This window comes from Prosopis cineraria, unplaced genomic scaffold, assembly GCF_029017545.1.
Source record: "Prosopis cineraria cultivar Desert tree isolate PC_DT_omini unplaced genomic scaffold, ASM2901754v1 PC3, whole genome shotgun sequence".
NCBI classification, from domain to species: domain Eukaryota; kingdom Viridiplantae; phylum Streptophyta; class Magnoliopsida; order Fabales; family Fabaceae; genus Prosopis; species Prosopis cineraria.
This window is the reverse complement of record NW_026555334.1, coordinates 10,019,160-10,039,911: the sequence shown is the minus strand read 5'-3', so window position 1 is coordinate 10,039,911 and position 20,752 is coordinate 10,019,160. Positions and strand designations below refer to the sequence as shown.

Sequence of the window (20,752 nt, the reverse complement as noted above, 5' to 3'; positions counted from 1 at the left end):
TTGTCATTATTTGCCATTTCAAAATAGACATGTCAAATTTGTCTATTACATGCCACCCACACACTCCAGCTGCACATTTCCAAACAAAACTGGTGAGGTGGCCCAACTTTTGGACTGAGAGATTGTTTGATAGAAATTTAGTTTTAAACTCTTATTTTATGTGAAAGAGTACATGATCAACATGAAAAGCTATAATCAACTTTAAAATTCGAGGGAATAAATTAAACAAACTCTCTAAATTAAGAATCAAAGTAGAAGATACTCCTATCAACCAATGTATTATACTCGTTTCAGTTTATATGTTACACTTTCAACATGTACAACGCATGTTAAGAAAATTCAATTTTTTAAAATTTTATGATTTTTTTTTTCAATTTTACTTTTGTCCGCTACTAACATCCACAATTTTCCACACATAATTACTCAATTCATATTGATAAATCTAAACATAAAAATGAAAAAAATTCTTAAAACTACAAAATATCCTATGTTTTAGATCAATAATAACTTACAGAAAATATTCCATATTATGGACTGGAGGAAGTATGTATTACTTATACCAGTGAGACATTGAATTGATAACTGTATCTGAATCAGAGTGTAATTTTTGTAACATATTTAACGGTATTCAAGAAGAATAATATGTTTTTCCCATTTCATATTTCAAGATCAACGTTTTATCTTGAAGTTATTACCAACTCTTATCTGCAGAAAATATTTCCCAGGAAGTATTCGTAAAATCATAGCATCATTCAAAGACATGGGATGTCCAGAGAATCAAACATACTGTCCACATAATAACTGACGAATGACGGATACAGCAGAGGCTTTAGCTGTGATAAACGCAGCTTCAGTTTGCTCTCAGGACATCATAGAATTGTACAGGCTTTGTCTTCGTCTCGCCGCAGAGTTTCTGGGTACATTAAACAGAGAGGCAGATTAACCCACATATTGAACGCAAATGGAAACTATGCTGAGGCCATGATAGCATAGATCAAGAGACTTAGCTTCTTTACAAATATACCTACTAAGATTTTAATAGGTATCTAAATAGGATGAGAAACCCTATCCAAAAAATTAGCTATTGAGACGGGAAAACTAATCTACTTAAATATCCCATTAAGCATTTCATACTCTATTCAATATGGGAATTGATAACCCATACTACCAAGTCTGATGATGGATTCTGAATGTCTAACACAATCTTTCCAATGACGTGATAATGAAATAAATTTTGTTGACAAGGTAAAGATTTGGTAATCAAATGGATAATCAGAATTATTTAAACTCTTCAGTTTATGCATGACAGAGTACGTACCTCAACTGCAGAAGCTAGACGCAGAATCGTAGCTTCTGCCCATGGTCGACCTATTAGTTGCAAGCCTATCGGAAGTCCTTCTTTGTCATAACCAACCTAAATATTGAACCGAACATGTTAAGTAAAGGAAGAAAACAGCATTTCAGAGTATAAGCAATAATCATGCACTATTTACACCAAAAGAACAAACAGTTAAAGAAGAAATAGTCTCTTTAAGTGATTCACTTCACTCTCACTCACAGGGACAGTAATTGCAGGGAACCCAAGAAGATTTGCTGTTACAGCAAAACGCATGAGATAACCTGAAAACCAAGCCTTAAATTAACACATGGCAAGAGGCAAGAATAATTGGATGTAACACTGAAGCCAAATATCAAATCACCTGTAACCGGAATATCTGTCTCACCACTTTTGAGAGCACTTGGTGGTATTTTAGGTGCCGTCATGCTGTCAGGAAATAAAAAGTAATTCAAATTCTGTTTCTGGACATACATGATTCCAGCATCAACAAGAAAGCCTTAATCCTAAAAATGATTAGAAGTTTGATTCGGTCAACAGGTATTTACAATTTGCAATAACAATGATTATTCAATTTCCACTGCCCTATCAAACCATCTACGTCTTCTTCAATTGTAATTGTAAATTCTATAAAGGGTTGAGATTGTTGTCACTTACAATTCAATATTATTTTTGATAGGGCTCTTACAATTAGAATCTGTCTCAAAAATCATACAAGTAATACATGATGGCAAGAGCATATATGAATGTTTAATTAATTGACCTGAATTTTATAATTAGTTCAAGGTCCATCACAATAGATCACAACTGTTTGTTAAATGTACATACCCAGTTGTTGGAGTCACTATAACATCCACTTTCTTGAAAATCTCCATATGGTAATGCATGAGCCTTCGTCTGAAATGGGAAAAAAAGATTAGAATCTACATTTATGGTTTAAATTGTATTAAAGAGTCTCCATAAGTAATATTTCTGACAGTTGCAGCATATGAATTTCCTAAATCATTGAAAAGTGATACATAATTTGAAGTAGAACCAAAGCTAAGTTAGCTTCTTTTCATAAACGTATCGCTTGCATCACCTGAGACATTGAGCTGCAACATAATCTCCTGCTGTAAATGATCGAAAAAGTGCCACACTTGTACGGGTATCATATGTCAATCTTGTCCCTTTCCTACAACAGAAGAATTAGAGTGAACATGATCTACATATCTCAATATGCATTCCTAGACGTTGACAGTTACCAGTTTTACAAACTTCAACAACAGATGAGAAGAATGAGTTATCCAAACAACAAATAAACCATACTGCCTTGTTACATTCAGAGAAAATATAAGATTACTAGCTTTAAGCTTCAAAATACTCAAAAACATACCCGTCCAGACAATCAGGGTTTAATGATGATATGCATTCAGAGCCAATGGAAACAACATGCGCAGTTCGCATCTCATGAAGCTCTGGTACCACAATCTCTACTGTCTTCATAGGTAATAAGATAAAAAGCAGTGCTCAGAATTTTTTGGACTCCCTTATGCTAAACTTAAAACTTACTCTCTTTTCAATAATCAAAAAACTAGATTTTAATACAATCAATTATAACATGATACTGTAAACTTACTTCACAACCATAATTTTTTGATAGCAGATTAAGAGCATCCTCACACTTATCAGAGATTTCTGTTGAATGCACATCATTAAACCACTGCATAGGAATTAAAATATACTATTTGTCAAGAAAATATATCATATTATACTATAAATACAATCAATTTTCAAAGTATATGGTGATTACCGGAGTGTACTTTCCTAGTTGCAATGATCTCAAAGTATTTGAATCATCATAGGATGACAGGTTTGGCAAACAAGGTGGTGACTGGGGAAAAAATGCATATAATCAGTACACAAAAAGTATTGCACAGACTGATATAAAATCCAAAATGACAAGAACAGCTTAACTATAATTTTAACTTCAAATACAAGGTGGCGCTTTTCATCGACCAGGATAATTTTCTGTTTTCACATAAAACCATCATGTCCTTTGTTGGATTGCAAACACTAGCCAAGTGTCTCCTTTCCAATAAAGACTGAAACTCCACACAAAATATATAACTAGACACCTCCTGTGTAGTGCAAGGAATTTGAAGAAGTTATACTATTAATGGTTTGTAAATAGTGTGACTTGTTATGAATTTTATTTTATACATATATATATATATATCTCAATATATAATATATTGATTATACATAATACATAGTATATTGGTATCCTTCCTAACAGTTTAACCTTTTCAATTGGATGTCTTAATAGAACAGATTCTAGTTACTCAAGCAGATTAATTTTGTTTAAGTTGTTCTAGAAAGGCTACTTGTCATCATTTATATCTGTTTGATTAGCTTTGGTGTTTTGGACTAGCATACCAAAGGGATGGAGAAGTGTATTATCTTTAGCAGGGGTGATCCTCCGTCAGAATTCAAAAATTATGTTACAAGGTACAATATGTTTGATTATTAGTAGATAACAGATGATCATGTTAAAATGATTCAAGTGAAAAAAGGAGAAAATGCTACAGAGACTTGCACTCATTGCAAGGACTACTCCAAACAGAAAATGAGTGGTGCAGCATTTTCCAAATGGTTTTGCAAGTACAAAATTAGGATTTAAGTAATTCACCAATAGGTGCTCACGATGGTAGGATGAAATAAGAGAAATAAATCTATTAAGATGGTATAGAATAATAATCTCGTTCTATACTTCTCTCAGTAGCCACGCTTAGGAGAATCTCCAAAGGGTTTGAAAGATTGATCCATGATATGCTAGCTTTTAAGTTGCTAGTCATATTTTTAAAGCTAAATATAATAAAATATTGAATAAAATATAGATAACTAGATAACTAAATAGAATCTCCTAAAATCCAAAATACTAGATAAAATCCAAATGTCTAAAATACTAAATTAAATTTAAACAACTAAATAAAATCTAGGGAAATCTAAATAAAAACTAAATAGAGGAAAATACCAAATAAAATACTGAATCAAATAATCTATCTTAATTTATCCTATTTTATCTTCTGATACTTCCTTCTTGAATAAGTCTTTATGGGCACGCTATCTGGGATCTTATCATTACCCCGCCCTTGAAAACTCAACTTGTCCTCAAGTTGAAAAGAGGGGAATTGAACACGCAAGAGGTCATAGTCCTCCTAGCTTGCTTCCTCCATAGGTCGCCTATGCCATTCCAACAGCAGTTTAAATGAATGATGACGGGTCTAACGATGATCTAAGACTTGATGAGGCCTCACATGTAACTCAAAACCAGCCAATAGTGGTAAAGAAGCTGGTGTAATTGACGCGTCCATCTGATAAGTCGAGCATAAGAGAGATACATGAAAAATAGGATGAATACGAGCATCTGCCGGAAGTTCCAACTCATAGGCCACCTTTTCAATCCTTCAAAGAATCTTGTAAGGGCCAAAGAAGCGAGGTGATAATTTTTCAAACTTCATCTTGGTAAGTGATTGTTGACAAAAGCACTGTACTCGTAGCCACACTACATCACCCACGGTATACTCAACTTCTCTTCAATGTTTGTCAGCATAAGCCTTCATCCGGTCCTGAGCCTTGTATAAATCGTCCTTCAAGAGTCTGAGCATTACATCTCTAGTTTCTAGTTGATCTTCCAATTCAAATATAGTTGTTTCTCCCTTGACATAAGGAAACAAGGGAGGAGGATCTCTTCTGTATATTAGCTTAAAAGGAGAATGTTTGGTTGATGTATGACGACCTGTGTTGTAGGAGCATTTGGCCTAGCAAAGAAACTTGTGCCATGACTTGGGTTGCTTATGTGCAAAACATTACAAATAGGCTTCAAGACAACGGTTGACCACCTCCATCTGACCATCAGTTTGGGAATGGAAGGCAATACTCATTTTTAATTTAGTCTGGCTTAATCTGAATAATTCTTGCTAGAAAGAGCTCATGAAGATAGGGTCCCTATTAGATACGATTGAGCGAGGCACCCTATGTAACTTGACAAGTTCCTCACAAAAGATTGTGGCCACTTTTTTGGCGGTATATGGACGCACAAGAGCAAGGAAATGGGCATACTTACTCAAACGATCTACTACTACCACGACGACCTCAAAACCTCTTGACTTAGGGAGACTAGTGATAAAATCAAGTGAGATATCCTCCCAAATCTGAGAGGGTACAAGTAATGGTTGCAGAAGTCCCGCTAGTGCCAAAGTTTGATACTTATTTTACTGACAAGTGGCATAATGCCTCACATATGTCTTCACATCAACCTTCATTGTAGGCCAATAAAAGTTCTTTGATAGTCGCTTGAATGTTTTAAGAAAACCTCCATGTCCCCTAACTGCAGTCGAGTGGGCTTCTGCTAGTAACTTAGGTCGCAATTGGGATGAGTAGGGAATGACTACTTTACAACAACAACAACAACAAGCCTTTATCCCATTAGGTGGGGTCGGTTACATGGATTGCAAGGCGCCATTGTGCTCTATCATTTATCAAGCTTTTAGGAATATTATTAATTAAGAGATCGCGTTCAACAACCTCCAAGAGTGTTCTCTTAGGCCTTACTTTACCTCTCTTAATCGGACTCAAAGTTATATGTTCCACTCTTCTCACTGGTGCCTCCCTTGGTCTTCTTTGTACATGCCCAAACCATCTCAACCGATTTTCTACCATTTTTTCCTCAATAGGTGCCACCCTCACTTTTTCGCGTACGTGCTCATTTTGAATTTTATCTTTACATCTATGTCCGCACATCCATCGTAACATTCTCATCTCTGCTACTCCAACTTTATGCTCTTGCTGTCCCGTTAGAGCCCAGCATTCACTACTATATAACATTGCCGGTCTGATAGCAGTGCAATAAAACTTTCCTTTAAGTTTATTAGGCACATTACGGTCACAAATAACTCCTTTAGCTTTTCTCCAATTAAACCACCCAGCTTGAATTCTATGTGAAATATCTCCACTGATTTCGCCATCATTTTGAATAATGGCTCCCAAATATCTAAACTCTTTCACTTGAGGTATAATTTGATCTCCCAATTTCACTTCCAAATTATTGTCGAATAGTTCTTTACCAAATTTACAATATAAATATTCCGTCTTACTTCTACTTAGACGAAAACCTTTCAACTCCAATATCCTCCTCCATAACTCAAGTTTACAATTAACCTCTTCTCTTGTCTTTGCTATAAGAACTATATCATCCGCGAAGAGCATACATTTCGGGATTTCCTCTTGAATATGTTCCGTCAAAAATTTAAAATCAAGTTGAACAAATAAGGACTCAGAGATGATCCCTGATGTAGTCCAATCTTTATAGGAAAATCCTTTGTTTGACCAATAGGCGTTCTTATACTAGTTTTTACCCCCTCATACATATCTTGTATGGCTTTAATATAAGCAATCCGTACTCCCTTTTTTTCCAACGCTTTTCAAAACACTTCTCTTGGTATACGGTCATAAGCTTTTTCTGATCATAAAAAAGTTTTTGATAGGGAATGACTACTTTGTGGTCATAAAAAAGTTTTTGATCAACCAATGAAATATAGGTCAAGACAATGGATCTTTCTGTAAGTCCTGCATTATTTCATTAGTGAAGGGATCTAATGCTAATTCAGAGGTGAGGTCATGAAGCTCAGTAGTGAAAGGGACTAGCAACTGAAAAAAATCTGCATGCTATAGTCATCGTGATAATGCATCAACTCCCTTATTTTTCACTCTTGCCTTATGGATGATAGTAAAATTAAATGGTAAAAGCTTGATGATTAACCTTTGTTGGGTGTTGGTGGTGATGCATTGTTGTAGCAAATATTGAAGACTAGCATGATCCGTTCTGACAAATAAATGCCTTCCGAAGAGGTAATGGCTCTATTTTTGTACTGCAAGAACTAACGCTAGAAGTTCAAGATCATAAGTGGATTTGAAGCGATTAGAGAATAAAAATCCTTTACTGAAGTAAGCAATGGGATGGTTGTTTTGTACTCCAATTCCTTTTGTGGATGCATCGTATTCAACTATAAATTCCGCCTCAAAATTTAGCAACTGTAAGATGGGTGCCGTCATCAATGCAAGTTTAAGGCAATTAAAAGCCTGCTAAGCTAGTTCAGACCATAGGAAGGCATCCTTCTTAGTCAACTCAATGAGTGGTCGACTGGAGAGAGCTTGGAGGGATTCACGTTTGTTTGAGTGAGGGAGGCCAAGGATGACGCAGCATGTATCGGGGCCCTGTACGTTCAGGCTTGAGTTCGACGATGAGAATCCAGCTAACCTCTTCTGTGGTTGATTTGAGTCGCGTGTGGTGGCTGAGGACCCATAATAAGGTTGGGTCGGGTTTTTACCCAGATTCAATTTGGGTCTGTTTAAGGCCATCTTCCCTTCGAATTCCAGAGCAAGGCTGAGCACATGATATACGCTCCTGGGTTTGAATTTGAACATCAAATCGAAGCTCCCCCTTTAGCCCATTGAGAAACATGTCGAGAAGGCAATGTTCGGGCCAGTTTTTCACTCTAGCAACACGTCTTACAAATTCCTGTTGATGTTCCTATATAGAACCATCTTGCCTGATTCTGCATAAATATTCGTCCAGGTTCTGATATTTAGGTGGTCCGTAGTTCTCCTGCAACGCCTTCACTAACTCATCCCAATATAGTAAGGTATGCTCTAAATTTAACCATGAGAATAAATCCAAGGAATCTCCTTTTAATGACATAGATGCTATATCCACCTTTAATTCTTCTGGTGCATGATAATACTGAAAATATTTTTTAGCTTTAAGAATCCATCCTCGAGGATCACCACTGATAAATTTAGGAAAATTTATTTTGGGTTGAGGCAGACATGTCCCCCTCTTTTAATAATCGAATTCTTCTTCACTTTCCTCATCCCAGTTACGGTGTCTATGTTGGCTTTTTGGAGTCCTTCTACTTCTTTGTGTCACTGATGCTTCTAGGGCTTCTATCTTTTCTTGTAATATGTCAAGTTTCTCTAATTTAGAAGACATAAGAGCCAGATCATGTGCAAGCAGGTTAGGATTTTCTGGGGAAACATTGGATGGGTTATTGGGAGGGTATAGAACAAAATCTTGTTCTATACTTCTCTCAATAGCCACGCTTAGGAGAATCTCTAAAGGGTTTGAAAGACTATTTTATTTATTCATGATATGTTAGCTTCTAAGTTGCTAGTCATATTTATAAAGCTAAATACAATAAAATATTGAATAAAATTTAGATAACTAGAAAACTAAATAAAATCTCCTAAAATCCAAAATACTAGATAAAATCCAAATATCTAAAATACTGAATTAAATCTAAACTACTAAATAAAATCTAGGGAAATCTAAATAAAAACTAAATAGAGGAAAATACGAAATAAAATACTAAATAAAATACTGAATCAAATAATCTATCTTAATTTATCCTATTTTATCTTCTGATGCTTCCTTCTTGAATAAGTCTTTATGGGCACGCTATCTGGAATCTTATCATTCACTTTGAAGAAAAGAAGATGAGAAAAGACTAGGCATGATATTGGAATCAAAACAGATCCTTTGCTTTTTGCACAGAAGTAGCACTCCATATAAGTGTAAACAATCTAAATTTACTAGTCTCTTTATTTTCAAGGAAGCAAAACATTAGTGAAAACAATTCGTTTGTCTTTAGAAGATTGTTTTTATCTTGTATTTTAATTTCCTGAAATCAAAAAATATATATACAAAACTGAATAGCTAGGAATAAAAATATGGATCTACCACATGGTAATTCTGTACAAGAAGCAGAAGATCTGCTTTGATATTGAAAAAGGTAATAAAGAAACATGTATGCGAGAAAAAAGCATGGCCTGGTTTAATATTGTAAAAAAATTACCCAAGGAAAACAGAAGCTATCACAAATACTTTTGGTAACGTTTCCCGGAAAAGTGTTCTTAGAAATTTGAAAATTGTCTCCTTACCTTTCCTAAATTATAAGTGAAAAGTCGTCTTTTTTATTCCTATTCTCCAGTCCACTTCTATGCTAAGAATATGTAGCTCCGCACAGAATTTATTTGAGCCAACTTCTATGTAATTTACAATTAGAAGTTCAACGTTAAATTTTAGTCTTCTATACTTATTTCTAAGAATATAAACCAAAGTTAAAGATTAATTACCGGTCTCATACTGATTTTGTTTGCAAGTGATGAACCCAACATTGCTGCATACCTGATCAATAATTATTTATGAAGTAAAAATTATCTACATGCAAGAACTCCAAGGTTGGAATATGATGTTAAAGAAGGAAGACATCATGGTCAGGGTTTTAGTACTTGACAAAAACAATTGGATGGACAAGTTCATGAACTCTAAATATCATTGAGGAGTTCGTAGTGGAGAGCAACAAAAAGGAATTACATTTTGGTCAGTCAACTCATTTGATCCTTATGATTGGAAAAATATATCTATTAAGCACATGCAGAAGTCATTAGTGATATAGGAAATCTAGAAAATAGATTTATACGTGCGCAGCTTTCAAAGTAAATATTTATATACACACACATGTTATGTTACTAAGAATATTTTGTAATTTGTCAATAGTATCTTTTCTTGGATGTTTTGAATGCTAAAAAAGGATTGCAACAAAATAAATTATGGAAAGGGAGTGAGATTATTCAAACATAAATAGAGGAGAGAGGAAAAATATCTCGATTTCAAGTAATGCAAAACCAGAAGCCGTCAAGTAAAATGAAGAGATGGTCAAAACAAAAGAAAGACAGGGAGACAAGTATGAATTACGCACACTAGCATGACATCCTCCACTGTTGAAGCAATGGGTCCAATAATTTCCACAGTCCCAGAATCACATAATGACCTGCAAAAAGAGACTGAAAATTCAAACATAATCAGAAAATACGGGCATGCGTAGTGAAAAATTTTGAGTATTTGGAGGGAACGCCTGGGAACTCTCATTCTCTGTATAATGAGCTGTAACTCCTATTTAACAGTGACAGACAAATGAATTTGACATTCTAGGACGTTTACGTGGATACAAAACCGAAAGGAGAAAGCAAAATAAAATTCTGCATTTGAGAGGTTAAGGGCTCTCTCAGGAAAAAATTATTCCTTCGCCTTTCACTTTACCTCCAGCTCTTAAACTTAGTTAGCAGCATTTCTTTCTCTTCTCTATTCCTCCCCCACATCCATGTACCATGTGATGTTAGTTACGCTCACGCAAGGGACATCTCATTGTGTGAGACCTCATCATTCCTCTCACCCCCTTTTTGTTCTCTCCAATCCTTCTTCTATATATAATGGACATGGATCAATCAAATACTTTATTGAAGCACCATTCAGACATGTTTCTGTCTGGAATACTACATACAAGTTTCATGGGCAAGAGATGATAATGTTTTTTGTACAAATTTATGTTAAAGTGCTCCAACCTACGAGACAATGCAATCTGCTCAATTACCCCCGTTGTAAGATGTAAGAAAGTCCCCTCTATGACCAAAAGTCATAACAGATATAAATATTCTGTAAGAAAATATTCTTATTGATAAGAAAGATTTTATCAAGTGAAAGAATAGCATGTACAAGGAGAGCAAAAGCAGAAACAAATACAAAGGAGCTCTGCTAACCCATGTTGTGCTAAGATAATTCTGAATGAAAGAGGTTAAGAAGAATAGAGAGAATTGATGGAAGAACAGAGAAGATAGGAGAGCAGAAAGGAACTGAGGAAATTTGAGAGAAGGAGAGGTTGAGAGGAATTGAGAAACACAGAGGATTCTGAATAATACACTTTACTCATCATAGAGATAGGATTACAAGTCAAATGACTTAGTATTTATAGGCTCCTTAATGAGATCCCAATGACTATCCTCCTATAACTAACTCTAATGAACTAACAGTAACTAACCTCTCAATATTAGAATTACACAATAGCCCCTCCTAAAAGACCTTTGCCCTCAAAGGTCATGTACAGCAATTTGAGGAAACTTATGCTGAAATATTAAAAAAAGAGCATTAAACTCTTAGAAGGTACTGTTCATTGTTCTTTGTCACTGTTCATGTTACTGTGCACTGCCATTAGTCACTGTTGATGCTGAATAAATGGAAATAATTAGCTCCATACTTGAGCCCAAAAGCATTTTTAATAATCCTCCTCTGTACCACAGAAGAACAAACCAATGGGTAGGGAGGAGTTGAAGACAGAGAAAAATCCAATGATTGTAATGTCTTTGAGTGACATTCCACCCACACAATTACCCCAATTCAGAAGCTGGTTCAGGTTCAGTAAAGATAAAAGGTACAGCTTCTGTGTCTGAAGTTTCGACCTACATGAGAAATTAGGTTTTGACTTTTCACCCTTTATAGGACCTAGCCACACGAATGTGTGAATAGAAAAAATAGGGAGTTCCTGTTTCTTTCTTAAAACTTGAACTCATATATTGAGTATTGGTGATAGCTGGCATCTACTAAAACTCCGCCCACTTGATAAGGAGGGATAGTTGTCTTTGACCCATGTACCCACGTGTGCAAACCCCAGTAAAAACCCATCAAAGCTTACTCTCACATGGCCTTCCTGTTGTGAAAAGTCCACCCAAGTCCTGTACCTATGAGAAGTCTAGAGTCTTTAAATGGGTATGGCTAAGACATACACATGTTGATAAGAAGACAAAAAGGAGTGGTGGTGATGGAGCAAACAGCCATGAAGCATTTGAAATTATAGAATCAGACTGCAATGGAGAAACCAAAGAAGACAGCCATAGTGACACCCGAGAAACAAGAGACAGCCACGGAGAAGCTTGTGTTGGAGGCAGAAAAATAGAAATAGGTAACAACGGGTTGATCAAAAACAGAGGCGAAGAGAAGATTGGTACAGATGGTGACAATGGCTCTACAAGTGGGCAACATTGATGTTTCAAATAGTGTCGGTTACCTAAACTCAAGTCAGGATTGACGGTTTTACCCACACCAGCAGTGAAAGAGCTTAAGAAGCCATATTTAGATATGCTCGAGCCTACTTTACTTTCCAACTCGCACAAAGAAACCTTCTTGAAATCACTGCCATCATCTTGCAATTCTTGGCATTCTTGCACTGGTAAGGAAGGCCCAACTTCAACTTCAATCATTCTAGTTGCGATCTTGTAGAGGGGTACTTCCTTCATCATTCTCCAAAACCTTTCATGACCCATAATTATCTTGAAGTGCCTGTGCCTTCTTTTATGTCTGACGCATAACCATGATTTCTTGCATTCTTGCAAGACTTCTAGCTTCTTGCATTGTTCTTGGTTTGAAGAGACGCACTGGTTCTACAAGTTTTGCCTTGAGCCTAGTTACATACGTAGAAACTAAATATTTTTCTTGCAATTTGAATCCACTAGTATGGCTATCAAAGAGTTCATTGAATTCTTTCATGCTCCCTCATTGACAAAGCCACATTTGGTGGTCATCCTCATATTCTTGGAATGAATGGTGTGCAATGGCTAAGGATGACTGGCTTTGATACCACTGTTGTGAAAGAATAATTCAGGATGCTAGAGAGAATAGAGAGAGATAGGAGAGATTGGAGAGAAGAACAGGAAGATTGAGAGAAGAGACAAAGAGGAATTGAGGAAATTAGAGAGAAGGAGAGGTTGAAAGGAATTGAGAAACATGGAAGATTCTGAATAATACACTTCACTGATCAGAGATAGGATTACGAGTCAAATGACCTAGCATTTAGAGGCTCTTTAATAAGATCCTAACAACTATCCTCCTATAACTAACTCTAATGAACTAACAATAACTAACCTCTCAATATTACAAGTACATAACAATACCACCCTCCCAAAAGACCTTTGCCCTCAAAGGTCATGCACAGCAATCTGAGGGTATTTTTAACTGAAATATTGAAAAGAGGGCAATAAACTCCTGGAAGATACTGTTCACTGTTCTCTTTACTTCACTATTCACTTCACTGTTCAGTGCTTGAATAAAGTGAAGAAACTCATTCAGACCTGACCTGACAGCATTTTAATCAATTCCCCTCTATACCACAGCAAAACAATTAAATGGGTAGGAAGTAATTAAATGGTTGAAGCCCAGCAAAGAACTTCCTTCATTAATGGACTTATGCAAATAATATCGGCCATGTTATTTGACCTTTGAGCCCATATATTGACAGTGGATGATAGCTGGCACCTACTAAAACCACAAAAGCAATAACCATTTGAAAATAGAGGAAATCTGTCTTTGACCTATGCACCCACGTGTGCAATACTTCTGCCAAGCTAACACTTATCCATCTGCCCATTCACGAGACCTTAGCCGTGCTGCTACCCATTTTGTCCTTTTCCTCCTTCTTTCTTACTTTTAGTAGTTGGTACCACCTTTGCAGGTCCCACCAATAGAAAGAGATGGGTGCCGTTGACTTTTCAGCACTTAAGGCACATCCCCACATGATCTTCTGAGCAGTGGAAGCAGAAAACTCATCCAGAAAAATAATGACACAGAGTATTTCAAGAAAAGAAGCAGACGGCAAAGATTGCTTTGAAGATACAAAAACAGACTGCAATGGAGATACTAGAGAAGACAGCAGTGAAGACGACAATCTTTCTAACCTTCTTTGGCTTTACTCAAGTACTCCACCCCTTCATCTGAATTAGGTCTTTAAATGCAAGCGACGGCAAACATGTTTGCGAACTCCAACTGCAAAAGACTCTGAACCAATGTTTTGAAACCCGGACCGGACATCAAACCGGAAAGAGCAACGGGTCGCGGTTTTCATAGTCTAACCGGTTAAACCGGCGATCAAACCGGTGACATAAAAATTAAATAAAAAATAAAATTTATATGTGCAATTATATAAATAAAACATTAATTTGTTAATGGTGCTTGGGATTTCAACTCCAAAAGCTAGATACTTGGATCATTGGAGCTAGAGGTAGAGGCATGTCAATACAAGCTTATGATCTCAAAGGAAAATGTTGGAGCTAGAGGCATACTGTCATGTCATGACTCATAAGCTTTCGATCTCAATGCTAAATATTATATCTTTAAAGCTGGAGGCAGATGCTGGAGGAAAAGTTAGAGATTGAGTTTGGACCATGAAGGAGAGATTAAAAATTAGAGAAGAGAAGAAAGGAGAGAATTAGTGATTAGAGAAGAGAAATTGTGAATCTAAGCAATTTAGTCTAAATTTTTTTTTTTATTTTTTTTGGCTTTGACCCGGGTTGACCCGGGTCCAGTTCCCGGGTCAAATGCCAGATTGGTTCAATTGGTTGAACCAGACTGTTTACTTCATCGGGTGGCGATTAGTTGCTCTGAACAGCCCCATTTGCAAAACCTTGAACCCACTTCTTTGGAATCGAACTCACACCAATGCTCCTTCTTGATGTCACCATCTTGCATCAAGGGTTGTTGCACCCTCTCACACACTTCTTGAGAGGAGACTAAAGAAGGCCCACTATCTCTTCGAGCGGCAGAGGGTTCTTGCTCATCATTAAAGAAGACTAAAGAAGACCCACTAGAGAAGACTAAAGAAGACCCACTATAACTAACTCTAATGAACTAACAGTAACTAACCTCTTAATATTACAATTACATAACAACCCAAGAACTCCCTCAAATAAATCATGACCATGAACCCAAAGAAGTCACGAAAAAAATACTCTACTACTCTATTCCATTAACAGTGCAATGGGAACCTCTTGCTAAAATTCCACAAATTTCATTCTGTCCATAAAGCCAACAAGCCTGCATTAACATCAAATCTCCAGAGATCTTACATTCCTTATCTCTACCAAAACATCTAAATCTGATCAAAAAAAGTTATGTAAGGCTGGACAAACTTCTTGTTTAATAAAATTTCCAATAAATCTATCCCACAATTGGGACAGCTTCACAGTTTACATGAAGAAGATTGTTCATTTCTGACTTCCAAAATCTCATAACATATCTGAGAATAGCTTTTTAAGGTCTAATAGTCTAGGGAATATTATTCATACTAATTTTATTGATTATCACAATTCAAACTATAGCCTTCACCTCAAAGTAAAGATTTACATCAAAAAAATCCAGAGGAACAAATCCAAGCATTCTCACCCAAATTCCTAAATGAAATTGAAGATTTCGATAGTCTTACCAAGGACTAAAATGTCTTGTTAGACCATATATAATGCATATTGGAAAATCAAATCATATGGTCCATCACATGGGGTCAGAAATTACCCTTTCATATCTGTCCGTCCATATGTTGTCTTTAACCCCACTACACCACAAAGGGAAGAAGGAATGCGGACTGAACCTGCCTTTCTCATTCATTTCCAGGCAAACATTAAAATCAGAACAGATGAAATATGGGGATAAATCATTCAATTTTACATGTTGTATTTGCACAACCTCCCCCATCAGTTCCCAGTGCAGCAGGACAAAGTCCAGAAGCTACAATTGCAGCTGGACCTGAAGAAGATCCACCAGTATACCTATCAGGTGCATGAGGATTTCTTGTAGTTCTGCACTTCAAGAAAGTTAAATTGAAAAACCAGCCATCATGATAAAATTTTTGATACAGAACATGAGGAAACTATGAGCAGACTAAACGCTCAAGAAACAGAGTAGAAGATATATTAAATTTACAAGTGTACTACAACAACAAAAACAACAAGCAGCCTCATCCCACTAGGTGGAGTCAGCTACATGGATTATATAAAAAATTTACAAGTGCACTGAAATGTGAAAATTACTAATAGCTGACATTAAAAGTTAAATAACATTAATAGCAATTAAAAGTGTGGAAAGATCTCTCTTAAAATTTTTGAATGGCTTTGACATATTTTCTCTGCCATCTTGTATTTTGCACCCTTTACAGTGTAAAGCTCTTGATTGATTTGACAGTAAGCAAAGTGAATATGTAGGGAACGAATATAAAAACAATTTGCTTAAAGCTGGCAGTTATGGAAAAAGAAATTTTCACAAGATAAACAGAAAATGCTATACTAATATTAGCTTTGCTACCATTGAATTTTTAATTAAAAAAAAATCTAACCTTCAGCTATCTAGGTGATCAGATACATCATACATGCATTTATTCTACAACTCCTGATGGAACAGAAAATAACAGGACTCAAGCATTTAGCCTCTCCACTTAATTAACTTTTGTCCCAATCGAGCTGAAGAATGATTGAGTTATGCTTAGATTCCAATTACATCCCAAACAAGGCTAGCAGAGACACTCCAATACTTCATAAATTTAATTAGACTAAATAGTCTCTAAAGCTGTCTGATTTCGTCATTGTAAAAGATCAAATTTTGATGTTGAGATGGCATCCTTAATTAAGTTAATCATAATTCACCTAAGATAAAGTCTCACCCGTAATTAGGATTATTCCCTGTCGTTCCCATGCCCAACTCATGCATATTTGCCTTCCCCACAAATATGACGCCACAGCTGCGCAGCCTTGAAACACAGACAGCATCCTTTTTAACAGTGCGTACCTCATGCATCCATGTAGTAGCACCTATCGCCACCATGAAATAATATAAATATTTTTTATATTTATTCACTAAAAGAAATATTAACTTACCCTTAGATGGATGGGGGTAGCAATCTATGTCATCCTTAATGGCCATGAAAATTCCATCCAAAATAGATAATGGATTTCCTATGCAATCAGATAAAAGTCAAGGAGGTGGGTTAGGTCTTAGGCGATTCACTATCAATTCCATCACATGTCGGCATAATCACGATTAAAGCATACTGCAGCAACACTATCTTTGTTAGAACCAAACAGTAATACCTGCTTCAAATCTGTGAGTAGATGCAGCTGCCTGCCTCCTGACTTCCTCAGCATCAAAAGATATCAATAGTGGTTCCCGGGGTTTCTTATTACTGATCTCCTCTATAACAGAAATGATATTCTCTGCTACCTATATATCCAAACCAGAATAATTTACTTACAATATAGCTATAAATGAATAAAATAAAAAAGATGTTCTCAGCAAGTGAATACCACTAACCATAGATGGTGTTACTTTTCCTGATCGATAAGCATAAGCATAATCACGTATTTTCCAGTACCGAAATGGCAAAGAGGAATTCCCCCAGCATGCAGCAGGATCATAATGCGGAAGACAATTCAACGCAGCTTCAACTCGATCATCAGGTCTCCCATCTTCATCAAGAATGACAACACCAGGTTCCTTTTCTGAAATTAAATCATAGTATTAGGGGGCAGTATAAATCATACATCTCCAGTCCAATGTAAACTATTTGAAGAAGTTAATTCGTGGCACTTTTCTCTAATATTAATAAATTACAATAATCCTAATTAGCCCAAAGATTGACAAGAATCTAATTTTGATAAAGTGAATTCAGTTCAAAAAAAATATTCGCCATTCTGTCAAGAATTATGAAGTTGTATAATCAAAGAAAAATTAATATGCCTTCCCAAAAGCGCTGTAAAATGACATCAATTACTAACATGCAGAAGAAGCTACCTTGAGGTGGATATTCAGGTTTGAACATGGGTTCTTCTGGTATCACAGTGTTCCGCAACAACTATTGATTGCAAATAAGTAAAACATTTAGTCAATTCACTTTGAAACTGTCAAGCTCACTCTACTCATAAACCATAGCTCCCCCGGTGAAATTTCACAGTTTAAACCCAGCAAATGAAATGCATGAACATGGAACACCTATTTGGAGCGAAAAACAAACAAACCAACCTCATCAATCTTATTCGACTTCCGCAGTGTAGATATTATCAAAGGCCCTATCAGTGGTGCTTCAACAATCAGAACAAAGAACCTAAACAGGAATCCAGTCAAGTGTGGAGCTGCAAAACAAGGAAAAATGCTAACAAATATGAGCAGAATATCCCATTCATCGGCCCTTCACACTATATTATCGTTGAACTAAACCAAAAAATTCATCCGAAAACGAGAATTAATGACCTTGGATACCCTCTTGTTCATATTTGACAGTGGATAAGTCAACCTGTTCCACTGGCACCATCACACGCTTTTTCCCCATCTTCAGCTACAGAATCACAAGGCTTTAACCTGTGAAGAAGTAGTTGTTTTCTGAAATACGATTTCCATCGTTGATTAAAAAAAAAAATAGAGAGACATTCCAACGATCACAGAGGATACAGTACTAAAATCACGTCACTGAGAGTAATTATTTCAAAAACAGCGCGAAATTTAAAAAATAAATAAATAAATCGACTGAAACGCAATTTACAGCTCGCCAGAGTGGCGAAAAAACTTCAGAAACATGAAAAGTCCCAGACAGAGAATTCATGAAAGACGCACAAGCAAACAAATTATATACCACAAGGAAAATCCAAATAAAAAATTGAACTAGCTTCAAGTTCGTGACATTCAGTAAAAAAAACTTTCCAAAATGAAGCACACACACTATCACAGAAGATCAAACACCATTATTACGAAGCACAAACCTGGTAAGGAATGGCTCCTAGTCTCTGAGAATTAGCGATGAAAGAGGAAGAGAGACTAGAGGAAAATGAATTGGTCAAACGAGGTAGGATAAGAAGGAAGCATTCGTTAATATCGAAGTGCATGCGAAGAAGAGGTAATAGTGATTTCATCTCCATCAATGGGCAAGCCAACTCATAACTCTGCTCGGATCAAACTAACTCATATCCTATTCGATTTCGTATTCATGGGTGGTTGGTGGAAATTTATGGCTTAGGCTGAGAACCCGACGATATTTCGTATGTGTGAAAAAACAGGTTGTTTAAGAATCTGCCCAAACGCACCAAACGGAGAAGGCAAAAGCCAACATGGCAGTTGAGATAATAATTGCCGCTTTGAAAACACAAAGTAAAATTAATTTTCTGACACGGCATACATGAGTGTAATTTAAAAAATAACTAATCTAAATTTGGCTCGATTATATAATTTTCAAATAATTTTAGAAAATTTATTTTTAAGTTTTTTCAATTTTATTTCTTATTAGTTATTATAAGACAAATAATATTTTATGTGAAAATAAATCACAACTGTTTTAAGACAATTAATAATAATTTCTAATATTTGAAATGGATTGCACAAATTTTTTAATATTGTCAAAATGTATGAGAAATTTGTTTTAAAATGTATGTTTCGCTTGAATCTAATGATTAACTTTTTATTTTAATTTAAATATACTTTTTAGAACTTATTAAAAATAAAATTACTAAAAGTAAAAATCATGTCTTAGAGTATTTTATTTTAATAATCAATATGAAGTATAATATTGAGACGGAGTGGCTCGTAAGTTACACGAAAAGCGTCTCAGTAACTTGCATGATGTGATTTGCTCTCTTTCTATGGAGAGATTAAATCCCTCAAAATATCAAGGACAAAAATTAATTTTTTTAATTAAATTTTTGTATATACAAGAGCTGATTTTTGGATTTTCAATCAATTGTTTAAGTTGTTGACCAAAAAAAATCACTTACTTAAAAGACAAGAGATAGAATATCTCTATCACTCACACCAATTTTAATTTATTTCATTTTTAATATTTTTTTTTAAAGATTCACAGACAAGATTGGATCATCATCTTCTTGATTAATAAATCTAAAATGTTGTTATAAATGTAGAATATTGGATTGTAATTTGAATGTGTGTGTATGTGTTATATTTAAAAACCTTCTATCGTTAAAGACATTATGTAATGTAAATCCTGTCATATGCATGTAAACTAAGATGCAATTTGATGGAGCCCCCCTGACCACAATAATTTTATGGGAAGAGACAAAAATAACACGAGAAGAAAGAATCAAGGCAAGTTGGATGGTTACATCAAATAATATATTTAGAGAGACTGAAAAGTTGGCTTGTCAAATTCATAATTTCTTGACACCCCTCTGCAAAGGCGTACTAGTTCGTTTTTGTCTTCTATCCAGTTTTAAAGTAATTAACTTCATATTGAAAAAAAAAATAAAGAAAAATGCTGTCCCGTTCCTAGAAGAGTTGAAGCACCAAGACATGGCAATAATATTGGGAATACTTACAAACCTCCTATGCTCTTTGGATTGGGTTTCTCTCCTTTATTTTTTTCTATTATTTTTAAATTATAAATTTGAACGGTTTAAATTAAATTTATATTTTTAAAAATTATTAAATTTAAATTTATCAAATTTAATTTGACGGTTTAAATCTATATTGATTTATTCTTTTCTCTCCTTTGCAAGGAAGAAAATTCAAGTCCATGCTCTCCACCCCTTCTCTACATCTTGATAAAATTTGAGTCGTTTAAATTTAATTTAAATAATTTAGATATAAATTTTTTATTTTTATTTTGTATTTATAAAATTAAAAAATTATTGGAAGTATTAGAAAATTTAATAAATCTTTTAGATCATCAATTTGAACAGTTTGAATTTAATGTGGATGATGTAAATCTAATATTTAATTTTTTTATA

At 35.2% G+C, this 20,752-nt stretch overlaps 1 protein-coding gene across 3 annotated transcripts; it reads right to left on the bottom strand.

Annotated features, from left to right (window-relative positions):
* Nucleotides 1–508: 508 nt before the first annotated feature.
* Nucleotides 509–19,048, bottom strand: LOC129305717 (fatty acid amide hydrolase). Of its 3 annotated transcripts, XM_054945737.1 has the most exons (21): nt 18,779–19,046; nt 18,273–18,380; nt 18,045–18,154; nt 17,817–17,877; nt 17,337–17,524; nt 17,117–17,246; nt 16,904–16,981; nt 16,690–16,837; nt 15,720–15,832; nt 15,549–15,624; nt 10,138–10,209; nt 9,512–9,563; nt 3,129–3,209; nt 2,955–3,038; nt 2,712–2,815; nt 2,418–2,510; nt 2,165–2,233; nt 1,701–1,765; nt 1,559–1,620; nt 1,319–1,414; nt 509–913 (listed from the first exon to the last, which is right to left on the bottom strand). In XM_054945737.1, the coding sequence occupies exons 2-21, from the start codon at nt 18,349–18,351 to the stop codon at nt 851–853; spliced, it is 1,824 nt and encodes a 607-aa protein (XP_054801712.1). In that variant the 5' UTR covers nt 18,352–18,380; nt 18,779–19,046; the 3' UTR covers nt 509–850. The 3 variants fall into 3 exon arrangements, with proteins under 3 accessions (XP_054801712.1, XP_054801711.1, XP_054801710.1); XM_054945736.1 differs by having other exon boundaries at nt 16,690–16,981; nt 18,273–18,401; nt 18,779–19,048; XM_054945735.1 differs by having other exon boundaries at nt 16,690–16,981; nt 18,779–19,048.
* Between the last annotated feature and the right edge of the window lie 1,704 nt (nt 19,049–20,752).